The sequence below is a fragment of the Pyxicephalus adspersus genome, chromosome 8 (assembly GCF_032062135.1).
Source record: "Pyxicephalus adspersus chromosome 8, UCB_Pads_2.0, whole genome shotgun sequence".
Taxonomy (NCBI): domain Eukaryota; kingdom Metazoa; phylum Chordata; class Amphibia; order Anura; family Pyxicephalidae; genus Pyxicephalus; species Pyxicephalus adspersus.
The window spans coordinates 63,350,319-63,364,335 of NC_092865.1; the positions used below are offsets into that span (position 1 = coordinate 63,350,319).

General features: G+C 35.2%; 1 protein-coding gene across 3 annotated transcripts in view; it reads right to left on the bottom strand.

Moving 5' to 3' along the window:
• Positions 1-14,017, bottom strand: part of CACNA2D3 (calcium voltage-gated channel auxiliary subunit alpha2delta 3) — a 547,059-nt gene that overhangs the window by 404,809 nt on the left and 128,233 nt on the right. For all 3 annotated transcript variants that reach the window (XM_072420933.1, XM_072420932.1, XM_072420934.1), the window contains one exon: positions 8,321-8,437. In XM_072420933.1, the coding sequence (XP_072277034.1) occupies positions 8,321-8,437 (117 nt within the window). The remainder of the gene's footprint in view (positions 1-8,320; positions 8,438-14,017) is intronic.

Below are 14,017 nucleotides of genomic sequence, written 5' to 3' on the forward strand. Positions count from 1 at the left end.
TAAGATAAAATTTGGTGTGGAATTGAGTATAGTTGTCCCTGAGGGGGTGCATGGCGTTGAGGGCTGGGGTTCTAAGAAAGAGGTGGTTTACCGAGGAATATTAGCAAGTTAGCATTCTATGGGATTTCATGGACTTTGACCCAGTAGTGTTGTAAAAATGTTTTAGGGTTTAAATGGTGTAAGCTATGATTATTGTTATAGAAGTTAAAACATTTTTGGGAGAAAAAAGAGGGGCTGTCAGGGACAAATTTAATCCAGAAAAAGTGTTGTGGTCTTATTTAAGGTGGGGGAGTGTGGGGGATTAAGGAATGAAGCCTGAGGGAATCCACCATCTTTTCTACCCCAATCAAGTAATATATTGGAGCCTATTTGTCCTTGGGCTCTTTATTGTAGAGGATTTAGGCCTTGTCACTTCTACAATAATGCAAACTAACTGCCTGTTTGTGGTCTTCTCAGACTTGTAAGTAATTGACTCCCAGGTGCATGGGTGAGATTTAAAGCATTCTGGCCCGACTAGTCAAGATGACTGAAGATCCCAAACCCAAAATAGTACCTTGAGAAAATATTGGTGCTGGCAAGGGAGTAAGGGAACCTATTTTCTGAGACAAAGATCTGGGACCAGTATGACAACCTGAACTTTCCACTTCAGCAGCTGCATGCCTGTTCTACTACACATCAGCTAAGCAATTACAAGTTTTTAGGAATCAGCCAACTGAGGCAGCCATATTTCTCAGGATTCATGGATTGGTGTAATAGTATGAACTGGCAAAGATCTGTAATATGTGTGTATGTCCAGATTTCCTTTTGTTGTACCAGTTCCATGCATATTTTCTGTGTGCCAGTCATTGATGTTAATTCACTAAAGAGATATAAAGTTAAAGTTCACAGATCAGTGAATAAGGTGGATCTATATTCTTGTTGATCATCCAATCACATATAAGCATTATTCTTATTTTTTTTTCATTTTCTCTTTCATATTATTGAATATTTAAAAAGAACACAACTTCACCTTATGTACCAAGCACAATGGACAATGCCTTTAAAAGAGGACAATATCTCTTCATGTAGTTAATAAGTAACATATTATGAGTTTGATTTACTATAACATACTCTCTTTGCCTATAAAAGTGAATAATTATAGTGCAAAGTGAATATTATTAAACAAGTAGAAGCTGTGTTTGCTTTAGACACCCTGGTATGTGCTAACAAAACGTTTGCTTTGTAATTTCACTTGCACATGGTCGGGTATTTAAAGTGAACAAAGGTCCACCTTAATTAAAAATATTTACTTGTATAATATATAACTAAAATTAAAAAAACAATTGAAATGGACACCGTTTCATCTCATATACAGCTGAAGTTCAATGAAATTCTACTTTGAAAAGCTAAGATTGTGTTAAATCACACAGATAAGTGTTTATTTGCTTGGTAAAAAGCATTTAAAATGTTATAATATAGATATTGTTTTTTTCTATTTATCTCCCGACTGGTATCATTTACCCCAGGGCTCTCTGTTGCCTGATTCCTTGCTGACATTTTTAGTTTAGACACTTTTGATAAATGAGACCTTGCAATAAAGCGTCCTTGCACTTGAAAACTTTTGGCAATTGTTTCAAAGCATAAATGAATTGCACAACTTTGCATATAAAAATAACCAAAAACTGGCAGACATTCAGCAGTAACTAAGAAAGTATAATTGAGAGCACGACCAACTTCAGTCAACTGCCCCCCTTCCCCCAAGAAAAGAAACACCAGTGTCCCCAAGTGTGTTTGACTGCATTCATATGCCCATGCACTGTACTTTCAAAAACTAGCACTCCACATGTGGAATTCTCTGATAAAAAGCTTTAAATTCCCAGGCTTCCACAGCTAAGCCCCATCAGTGTAGTGAACCATAAATATCCGGAAATTGAATTACTGTATAGCTGCAATTACTTTTATACAGCGCTGCCGCGGTGGGAATCTGCACGCCTTTGAACGCCAGGTAACAAGCAAAATTAAAAGGGTGATAAAAAAGAATATTTTTAACATGTTTACCGATAACGAGCATGGAGGTTATAAAAATATTACACTGTGTTAGCATGTTGTAAAGCAGATCAAAAACAATTAAAAATAAATTGCCTATTTGCACTGAAAACTAGGCAATTATGAAAAATAGATTTGCTGAGCCCCAGCGAGAGTGTTAAATAAAGCAAAACATTAACGTGACGGAGTTTTTCTTAATGCACTGCTTGTGAAGAGGCTTATTTGTTCTGGCATGTGTAGTCCAAACATGTCTGTGAAAACAGTGATAAAACTTTAATCAATGGCTGCAATTATCTGTTGAGAAGTCAGTATAGGAAAATCAGTTATCGCTACATCTGCATGTGTATTAAACACAAAACAATACAGACTCAAAAAACATTTTTTTTTTACTGGCGGGATTAGGAGGATGCCAGATCTTTGCCTATAAAATGATCAGCACACAAAATTCATGGGCCAAAAAAGCAATTGCCTTGCAAAACCAAGGGATCCGCCAGTGATTATTTTCCCCAAAATAACACCATACAGTGCCAGAACACAGATTGACTGCATTGTGAAGGATTAGATGCTATATATATATATATAAAACACAATACTTTAGTCTGTAATTATATACAAAATGAATAAATAATACTATAAATGAGGAATTATCCAGAGCAGACAAGTAATCGTCAGCATGTGCACAATGTGTACTTATCAGAATGTGCATTCTGGCATGGCTCTGTGCAGTTGATTTAGCAAAGCAATACATTTTTTTTTATTTAGCATAAAGAAGCGACATTCACATCAATCATCCAATCATATGCAAAGGAAATTCATTTTTTTTTAAATTGTATGTCTGGGGAAAAATTAAACCAGTATCTTTTCTTCAATACAGATATATTTACTGGTGATTTATTCCTTTAAAACGGCATCAAGTACAAAAAAGGAATTAGGGACTAAAATCCAGTTCTAAGGAGATGACAATCTTTACTTTGCCGCACTAAAATTCCATTGTTGTCGGCCCTGACCAATTCTCCACTGCTAAATTAATAGACACTTCTGGCTCTCCTCAAATTGAAATATTTCCGGCAGCAATATGAAAACTTAAAATTCCATTGTCAACTGATATTTGGCGTCTTTGGCCATCTTGATTGGCAGAACTGGAATAACATAACTTCTGTACATGGTCACTGGAGTTAATTTGTCCAGGCAATTCACTTTGAATACCCAATCATATGAAGATGCTTTGCACATAATTAGATTGTAAAGGTAAATTCACTCAATTTGAGAATTCAGGAGGAGCTGAAAACATTGATGAAAGACTTATGTCAGTGCTGGAAGGGTGAAGTAGGGCAAACTGTACTGCTGAGCAGAAAAGTAAAAGAGCTTCTGATGTAAATATTGAGAATGATTCACTCCATAATATCTGCAGCTACAAAGGTCAGTACGGGTTTTACAGCTTATACTTTGGCAACATGTCCACTTTATGTTAACCTATCAGATACACTGGCATTCCAAATCTGGCTAAACACATCAGTATGTAGATTCATTGTGACTTATAGAAGTACTCTCAGTAAGATATTTATGGATTATCTCTGAGTTTACAAAGAGCATAACATTTTTAGGTACTCAAAGTTACTCTCAGGAATGTTGAAAATCTCTATGGCTGATCAGTAATCATTCTTTGCAGAAAAAAGAAAGATACTCAAATACAGTTTGCCTGATAGCTGGAACAGTCATGAAGAGTCTTGCAGTGGTATTAACACAGCCCAATACAGAGGAGGCAAACATGTCTTTTACAACTTATCTTCCCATCTTGTAGTGCCCTAGACGGCTGCTCAAACAGACAGTGCTAACTCTTTGTTGCTGAAGCTGAGGGACCTCTGATTGGTATTGGTAATCTTATTTAGCATGGGGGCCCATGGAGAAGTGTTTGAGTCTGGCATCTGTTCAACTACCAATCCTAAATATGGTGACAGCAGCCAGTTTTTGTAACCAAAGTCAATTTCTATACCATAAAGCATCAATGAATTGTTCATTTGTCTTTCAGAAGCTGCTTTTCTAGCTTTACAAATGCAGGAAGTAACCAGAAGAGATGTGGACTTGCATTTATTTTATTTCTTAACATAGTTGTAGGTTTCATCCATAAAAAACAATGTTCTAACTTAAAAAATATACTTAAAAAATGATGCTAGCTGCTCATATTAGGAACATCTATTTCATATAATGTAGTCTGAAGACAAAGTCTGGACCTGATCACTACTGGGATGTAGAGCAACGGGAAATGTTTGGCATTGTCTGGTGACTTTATAATCCATTGGTGTATGCCACGTAAAGATAAGAGGGTATTTCAAGAACAGGGTCCTTTAAGTATTTCAATTGAAAATTCTGCCTTCTTTCAGGAACTAAAAGAAGCAGTAAACATAAAACTGCAGACAAATGGTAACTAGGTATCCAAGTAGTAAAAGACCATTCCTTTGCCAAATACAAGCGAATCCTGATTACCTGTATGTGAGAAGACGACACTGCCAGCACAGCTCTTATCTCTGTAATAACGCAGGGGTACAATGGACTGTCTGTAGAAAGTTTCTACTTTTATTCCAAAATATGCTGGTTTTAGAAAAATAATACTAAACAATACGAAAAGCACAGTCTGCTCCATAAGCCTATTCAAAAGAAGGTAAGGAGGGAAGATTCAAAAAGCTCTGCCAATTGGACTGACTGTCCTTTTCTTTTAAACAAATCCATGTGTCCTAAATTGCTCTTTTGTTACAAAGTACAGAGCACCCCAAAAATGCACTATAAATATCAAAAACATTATATATATATTAATTATATATATATATATATATATATATATATATACATATACATATATTATCAATGAAAATGTTTTAGAATAACTGTTTAAGATTAGAATGTAAGTTTGTGTTTAAATCACATATTGCATCAATATTCTTAAAAGGCTTATATAAAAAAACACATACTGGTGTTATGTAATCAATAATGCATTTTTTATTTGAGTTTCTACTGTGCAGACTGTTCAACAAAGCTGTGAGAAAGAGAGTGTAAATAAGGAAGGGAACTTGCAAAATGACAATACATTAGTAGTGTGTTTAGTACATTAAAAATTAAGTATAAAAAATGTTAAATCTAATGGACATCTTTAATAAATTTGGGGCACTTTCATAATTTTTTTTTATCAACATATGGACACATTGTTTTTGGGAATTCCTTATTCTTATGTAAGAGCATGGCTGAGAACATTGGGTATTGGGGGAAAAGAGCGAGCAAACAACCTGCAGCATCAACAGTTCGAAGCCAGCAATAACAGCACTCCAATCATATTGGATCGGATTTCTGCTTTTATCTGATGAATATCAAGGAGAGAATCCAGGTAAATAACTGATATTGCAGGATATTGATAATAGATCATGCAAAGATCCAACAGTGTATGGCCGGTCAAAGTGAAATTGGAGAAATATGAGGTCCCGTCCCCTGACAGGTTGTGTGCCAACATCGAACATGCAAAAAAAAAGCCTAAAAGTTCTCTCTATAAAGGACTATTATATGGGAGAATAGAGTTAATAGCAGCATAAATTTGTTTGCTGTCATTGAAAAAAAGAAAGTGGTAAAACGCATTACACAGCTCCTATGCTCAATTTATCATCACACATTAAACCGAGGTAAAAAGACAAAAACACTGCACTTGGAAAATAACTTCCTTGGCATCAATACAGCAGATGAAAAGATGGAAAGTGACATATAGCTTTTATGTAAATTGTCAATTTACTGACATTAATGTTTATTTTCAGGTGTACTATAAAAGCTGAAAGAGAAGGCAAAGCTCTTGATTTTACAATACCTGGCACTGGGAATACAAATCTCCCTGTGCTAATATGATTGTCTCTTGTAATGCATATACAAGGTACTGATAATAGGTGGCATAAAAGGCCAGAAAATAGCTATTTGTAATGGACGGACTGAAGTGTTAAAAGCAGCCACTTGCTAGTGCAATCTCTATAAACACTACACTGATGTGATTATACTATATAATGGAATATTTACAATAATTGTACATTAGATCCAATTCAAAATTAAGCATTGCACAAATTCTGAAAGAAAGTTTCCTAAACCCATGGCAGAAGTAAAACACAAATGACTCTGTACATTGACATTTATGCATGATCCATAGAGTTGTGAAAAACCACCATATGGTCAGAAGAACCTTGTCACTTCCAGGAACTGCTCCGCTATCCATCACAAAATGGTTCCCAAGTAATTCTTTTCAGTTGAATGCTTGGGCTTGGGAGTGTGGTTGAGATCATGGTAGTCTGAAATGGCCTAAGTCTATCCATCTATATCATCCCCAGAAAAAGATATCAAAATATCTATCTATTATTCTAGGCAATTGCATAGTTACATAGTAGCTCAGGGTAAAAAAAGACATAAGTCCATCAAGTTTAACCACTAGGGAAGTAAACATATCCCAGATAAAAAAAACTCTATAAGACATAGTTGGTCCAGAGGAAGGCAAAAAAACCCTGGTACAATTTGCTTCAACAGGGGAAAAAAAATCCTTCCTAATTCCTTGAGGCAATCGGATGTTCCCTGGATCAAGGGTCTCTGTTATCCTTACTTTGAAGCCTTAATCCCCAGTTATATTCTATGCTTCTAGAAATCATTCAGCTTTTTTCTAAAGCAATCTATAGTAGTTGCTGAAACTACTTCTTGAGGGAGCCGATTCCACATTTTCACAGACCTTACAGCGAAGAATCCCTTCCTTATCTGGGGATTAAACTTCTTTTCCTCCAGACGCAAAGAGTGCCCCCTTGTTCTTTGTAATGATCCCAAAGTGAATAATTGGGAAGAGAGTTCTCTATATGGACCATTTATATATTTATACAGGGTGATCATATCCCCCCTTATACGTCTCTTCTCAAGGGAGAATAGATTCAGTTCAGCTAATCTCTCCTCATAGCTGAGCTCCTCCATTACTTTTATTAGTTTAGTTGTCCTTCTCTGCACTCTCTCCAATTCCACATTGTCCTTTTTGTCAACTGGTGCCCAAAACTGGACTGCATATTCCAGATGTGGTCTGACCAATGCTTTGTACAGGGGCAGGCTATATGCTCGCTATGTGATTTTTTTATGTAATAAGTACAAAGTTTTATGGTTCTAGAGGTCAGTTAAAAATGATCTAACCAGAAAGGTCAACCATATGTAATACAAATTATTCAGAAATCTAAAAATATTATAGAATTATACTGACTCAAGATCTACAGATGCAAGAAAGCCTTTAAAAAAAAAAAATTTCATAAAATGAAAAAATTCATTAGGATATCCTACAGTAGACCAGCCCCGTTCTTGTGTCAGGATAACATTTTCTTATAGGGACATTCCAAATCTCTCCACTATGTAATGAGTTGACATTTTCATTGTCCCCTTCCCTCCCCACCACAGACTTTTAATAGCTTAGGCCTAATAGATCATTTTATATAAAGTAACAAATCAACCATTAAATGTTAAACAACTGAAAAGCCCTCATGTAGGCGAATGATGTACAAAACCAGGTAATGGTATGAGTCCCATATATCATTACTAGTGATAGCCAACTTTGATTTAAAATGTAAAATATATTTAGCCTTTGCTTCATCAACCACTTTACATTCACAAGTGAGTGAAGAAAAGATAACAATAGGTATATGTATAAGTGTTGGGGGTCTCACAGCAAAACTAAAAGTAGCACTCTGTTACTTTGGTATCAGTCTTATATCCAATTCTTTCAGGAAAGGGAATCTGCTTTAGCAGAGAATTTCAACTTTATATACCTTCACTGTATGTAAAGTTTGATTAGTAATGGTTTTGTGAGGTCTATGGCCCATTAATCATAATCTTAAAATTAATGGGCAATATGACAGGTTATCTTGCTAGACACCCTCACCCATTGATAGATTTCAAGAATATAAAGGGTTAATGACTTCTTACCTTTCCAACATTTGGACACGATAATTGGCTACTAAGGCCCCAGCACTACATATCAAATGGGAGAAGGTCATATGCGTTTTGATCCATAAGGGCTAAATATATGTGAGGGACCTAATGGGCAAACAGAGCCCCAGTGCCAGTGATGGATTGGGAAGGCACCAGGACGTGTCACTTTGCCCTAATAACCAAATAGGTGGATTTTTTAAAATATTATTGCACTAAGTAAACTGGGAAGAGAATAAACAGATATGGGTGTATGTGTGTGATAATGTATACAACATGTATAATTCGGAATAGTAGTCCTGATATAAAATAGTAATAAACTAACCCGGACCGCCTCTGCCTTTTTGTGGAACATTTCTTCCATATCCTTTGCAAGTTTCTTTACAAGCTGAAGTCCATCGATTTCTTCTATGGAGACTTCTTTCTCAAATTCTTTGTATTTCTAAAAAAAAAGAAAGTAAGTTTTAATGAGTTCTCATCTGATATGTTTAAATTTGCAGAAAATGAGTTTTATAAAAGTGGTACACAATAGCACTGGGAATTAGTGGTCCAGGACTAAAGGTTTTTTTATGCAGGTCTAGCTTGTATAAGATAGTATGCTCAATGAGACCCAACGCAGAGATTTTATCAGATGTTTCTGAATAGGGATGATTATTGTGGTGGATAAGGAACCATGGGTCTTATTTATCTAAAGGTTAGAGAAAAGAGACCTTTCCAGAGGAATAAAACTTTCTCCATTGCAGTTTTAACAGTTTTAAAAATTAAAAAGGATATATCATTGGTTTTATAGAAAATCTGCAGATTTGGAGAAATAGTTTGGTGTAGTTTTTGGGATCGCATAAAATTTAATTGCTCATTCCAAGCAGATCCCACCTGTTACTATAAACAATACAATCTCATTGATTTTAGCAACTTGAACCTTTTTATTCATGTACCAAGTCACAGATCTCATGAGTTTTAAAACACTTTATATAAATAGAGACACTACATTGTTATTTTTATTTTAGAATTTACTGTAGTTCAAAATTCATAGTTAAAATATTACTTTGACATTATTTTGTAGAACATAAGACCTCCACCTAAGGTTTAGAAACCCATCATGTTTTTAATTTTTGTTTGTACCTCCATTTAGGAGATTGACTCTCACTTCCCGTCTTGTTGACCTTGAAATCCAACATTTCTGAAGTTTCCAATCATTAACCAATGACTTCCTATTTGAACAAGCAACCTTTTTGATGTTTTCATTGAATTGACCACATTTCTCATTTTTGAATTCAGTTAACCAAAAAGTGTTCAATACCGACTTTTCTAATGATAGGTATAACAATCTGATTTTTTTAGACATACAACTATCTGCATTAATTTAGAGATGAATCAAATGAAATGATAGTTATCTCTTACCGTTTCAATCAATTACACAGACTAAAAAACTGACCATACATTGATTAACTGTTTTTAATGTAATTAATATTAAACTATTTGAATTGAAAATCAACCAAATCAACTAAAGTCAGATAATTTGTGGCTAGCTTACGAGGGGATTTTCTGAGCTGACACGGCGGTAGCAAAAAGTATACATTCGTTTTTGGTTTATTTACAAAGAGCAGATTTTTATGCTAAAAGTGAACAATTTTAATTACAGGAGAATATCAGAGATTTTTTTTTTATTTCAAACACTAATCTCTAACTGCCCTAAATTAACAGTGAAGCCTCTCATTTTACTTGTGTTGGTAGCAATTTTAAAATATGAACACAAATGGTAAATATGTCAAATTTAAACTATTTTTTAAACTATTTTATTAACCCTGTACAATCATAGTGATTAATTTAGGAATTTAGGATACTTTTAAAATCTAAAATTTAACAAGTTTCTTTAAATAAACATTTTAAAAATATCAACATTTTTTTTCTTTTCAAATTATTAAAAAATTGACAAGGATAAAGCACAAGCTGTTGACTAATAGGAATAGTTTATTAAAAGTGCTGTTTTTTTAGTGTACCTCAGTTAGTTTAGGTAATATTGTCCCGTTAAAGACAACAGATGAATCAAACACAATGAAAGATTACGTGGTTTCATAGTATAGCCCAACCATACTAGCAGCTTTGGACAACATTGAGCACTACTGTCATTTAGTGCAATACCAACACAAGAACAAGGCAACTTGTTTTATGTACTCTTTTTAATGTTCTATGGCTTCAGTTCATTTTGCAATCATTCAGCATTATGATATGTCTGATATTTGTGCAGGGCAATGCTAACCGTTGTAACACCTTGTAATGGGATGGCATGCATAGAGGTTTATAAAGAAAGAAAACATATTAACAATGTATTGCGGTGTGCATCTACACACAGACACACCAATAATTATTATGCATGCACTATGGTATGAAAAAGCCTTTACAGCAAAAAAAAAAAAAAAATGAGAATAGTCAGTAAGTCAACATGGACAAATTGATATCTGAATCTGATCAGAACTTAAATTGGTCAAATTCTGATTTCGGTCCCGAGGCTGGAAAGCAACTGCACCATAGCATCTACTAACATATTAGTTACTCCCCAAGGTACGGTATGCTCCACATTGACATGGACATCAGCAAACGTTCTTCAGTGATAGCTGTATATGAAGGTCCAGTCATAAGAAAATGAACCTTAAATTGAACTGCAACACCGCATTGTGTATGAACCTTGCTGCTGGCCAGGGAGCTTGCCGTACTACCAGTAGAGTGCCCAACAAACATGAAAAGCAGTGATTCATTTTTCTTGCTAAAAACTACTGAAACCTTAAATGTTAGATTTAGGTGGGCCTAGTCTTTGAAGTAAACCTTCAATAAGAAATAGGATAAAGCAGATAGATAAAAGCACAAAATAATCCCATTTACCCATACCAGGCAATGTAACAGGCTGGCATTTCTTATGATGGTCCAAAGGAATCAGTGTTTACCTTGCTGGCGCCAGGATTACCTATAGATACACACATGATATTTATCCTGCCCCCGGAGCCACAATGTGGTCAAAGTTCACATTTGGGGGAATGTGGATAACCCTGTGTGAGTTTTGACTTGCTCAGCAAGCTCAAGTACAAACTAGAATCTCAGGCTGTCTAATGGAAAATGGGGGTAGCGGAGGAGTGATGGGAATATAAGTATTGATTGCTTATGATTTTGTTTGTAAAATAAACTTTGTCCTTTGTCTAATATGGGCAAACCAAAGATTAAGTTTAAAGTATTCCAAAAATATTCCAAACAAAATTAAAGGAAAAGGGCAATCAGAGACAACATGGAACCCTCAACTTCTCCTGCAACTTTGGGCAATGGCCTAACCTGATCCGACAATGCAGCAGTCCTGTACAAAAAAAAAAGCAGTACTGGCCAAAGAGGTATGAACTGGACTGTCGAATGGAAAAGGCTTATAGCATGCTTCAAGAAATTGTTCTCCTGGATAAAGGAAAATGATTTCAGGGTTCATTTAAGTCCTTGCGTAAAATATATAAGCTCACATTGGTGCTTATTATTTGAATATATTGTTAGCTGCCTTTAGACTCCCTTCAACTTCCTCCTCTCATGAAATTTCCATTTTCATGCACTGCTAAAAGCATAGTATTACATTTCAGGAGTTAAAGCTTTCACATGCAGTACATTTCATCAGGGATGTGTAATACTGTCATAATTATTAGCTCCAGCTCAGCAGATAGCAAATAGACTCACTTTCAGGATAAATTGGAATGTTTTTTTTCTAAGAACCTGAAATAAACCGATCATACTGGTGGCCAATTTAATATTCTTTATGTAGCAGGCAGGACTTATTTTGAATAGCAAAAACTGATCAATGTTAGAAAATTCCCCATTATTCCCATTAACCCTCAAGATATAGATACATAAAGTAACTGGGAAATGCAGTACAAACTTGACTGATCCAACCAGATTTGATCCCAGTCGGAATATTTGGGTATGATTACCACTAATCCCAACTGAAAAAATACTGACTACCATTCATCTATAATATATTGTAGGTATTCAGTCACGGACTAAATTTGAAAGTACACGGATAGAGAAAAAAGGATGACCCTGTTACCAAAGTAATTTACAATAAATAACACCTAAATATAACTGGGTACAAAAATACATGAGGCTCATGAAAAGGTATAGATCCAAATGAGAGGATGGGACTTTTAGGTTGCTAGCTAAAGACCAAGTTAACATACAAATGTAAATATATAAGTATTCAGATTTATTGAATTAAATTACACCATGATTCTGTACATTTTGGCAAAAATCTTTAAATCTTACATTAAATACATTATTAGTGTGATATAAAAGAGTCCACCTAAGCGATCAGGTGTTACAATATGGTTGAAATCTTTAAATAAGTCCCAGGGTACAAACGCGTTTTGCTTCTTCAGGGGATGTCAAGGAGATTTGGGATTTCAAATTCTGACTTGGGTATGAGAATTTCGGACATCAGGTCTGAACTCAGAATTTGACCAATCTAAGTTCTGATCAGACCTTCATATGCCCACCAAACCTGTTTCGCAAATTGGGATGTCAAGGAGATTTGGAATTTCAAACAACTCATAAAATATACTGGAAGAGATTGGATATACTTCCAATAAGGTGAATATAAGGGGTCTTTTTTCAGAGGTAGTAAGTTCAAAGATGCTAAGGCTTTAAGGGGATTCCTTTTAGAAGAAGGGGAAAGACTTCTGGGGCTTGTCAGCATAATAAGCCCCCTTTTACTGCCTGCACCTCATTAGCCAAAAAGTTAGTATTTTTGTCCACCCAGTCCTGACATGTACACAGTTCTGCCATACAACACAGTCCTACACAGCCATGAAAGAGGCTTGATCTTTGTCAAAGATTTTTTATTTTATTTTTTTTTTACTGGTGACAACCTGTGACTGGACAGTGAGAAAGACTATTCATCTATCTGCTACTCTGCTCTCACCTTCTATAGACAAGCTTAGTAATAATACATTTAATTATGTATTAATGATTACAGAGTTTATATTTCCTCTTTAGTTCGACGTTAAAGTTAAAAGGTATCATTGATTCTTTGCTCCCGCTACACAGTATGGCTAACAAAAATCAAGGCTGCTGGTAACAATAACAATTAGATGTGTGCAATCATTTAGAGAGGAACTTGAATTAAAAAAAATATATTTTTCTCCAGCAAAAACTGTCCCTAACTTCTTTTTAACCCTTCATTTAACCCTTCCTATTCTTGTCCCACATAAACGTCCGACCGGACCCATTAACTAAACTCCTCCTTAACCACTGAACGCAATCATTAACCCTTTCCTCCTCTTATTGGGCAGCCCCAGCACCCTGTCATGCTAACCCTATGCCTATTTCCCTGCTGGAGGCTTCTCTGTACATTTTTTTACAGATTGAAAGTTTGGCCTGTTTTTATTGTTGAAAAATGTATGGAATGCCACTGTGCATTTCATAGAAACATTTACATTTGATACTATTCAGAACTATATTAAATGGAAGGGTTGCATAAATATTCTGACAGCTATAGATAACTGTGAATTTGAATGCCATTAAGAGAAAGGTGAACACGTGCCCTTGGACATGAGACGCATTTGAACAGATTGTTCAGGCACAGCAGATTCATACCAGTAAAGAATGCCATTTGTTGTATTGAATTTGTCAGAGGAGGAAGGTAAAAATAACAACATACAGAGCAATGAGGTGCCACAGTTGTATTGTATAGTTGTATATCCTTTACAAGTATTGAAATATCTTAAAAAACATTATTGGAAAAGACATCCAAAAAGACAAAAGCAAAAGACAGAAGTCCATCAAGTTTAGCCACTAGGGAAATAAGCATATCCCAGATATAAAACCCTATTGGCATAGTTAGTCCAGAGGAAGGCAAAAAAACCCTGGTTCAATTTGCTCCAACAGAGGAAAAAAATTCCTTCCTGATTCCATGAGGCAATTGGATGTTCTCTGGATCAACAGTCCCGGTTATCTTTACTTTAAATCCTCAATACCCAGTTATATTCTGTGCTTCTAGAAA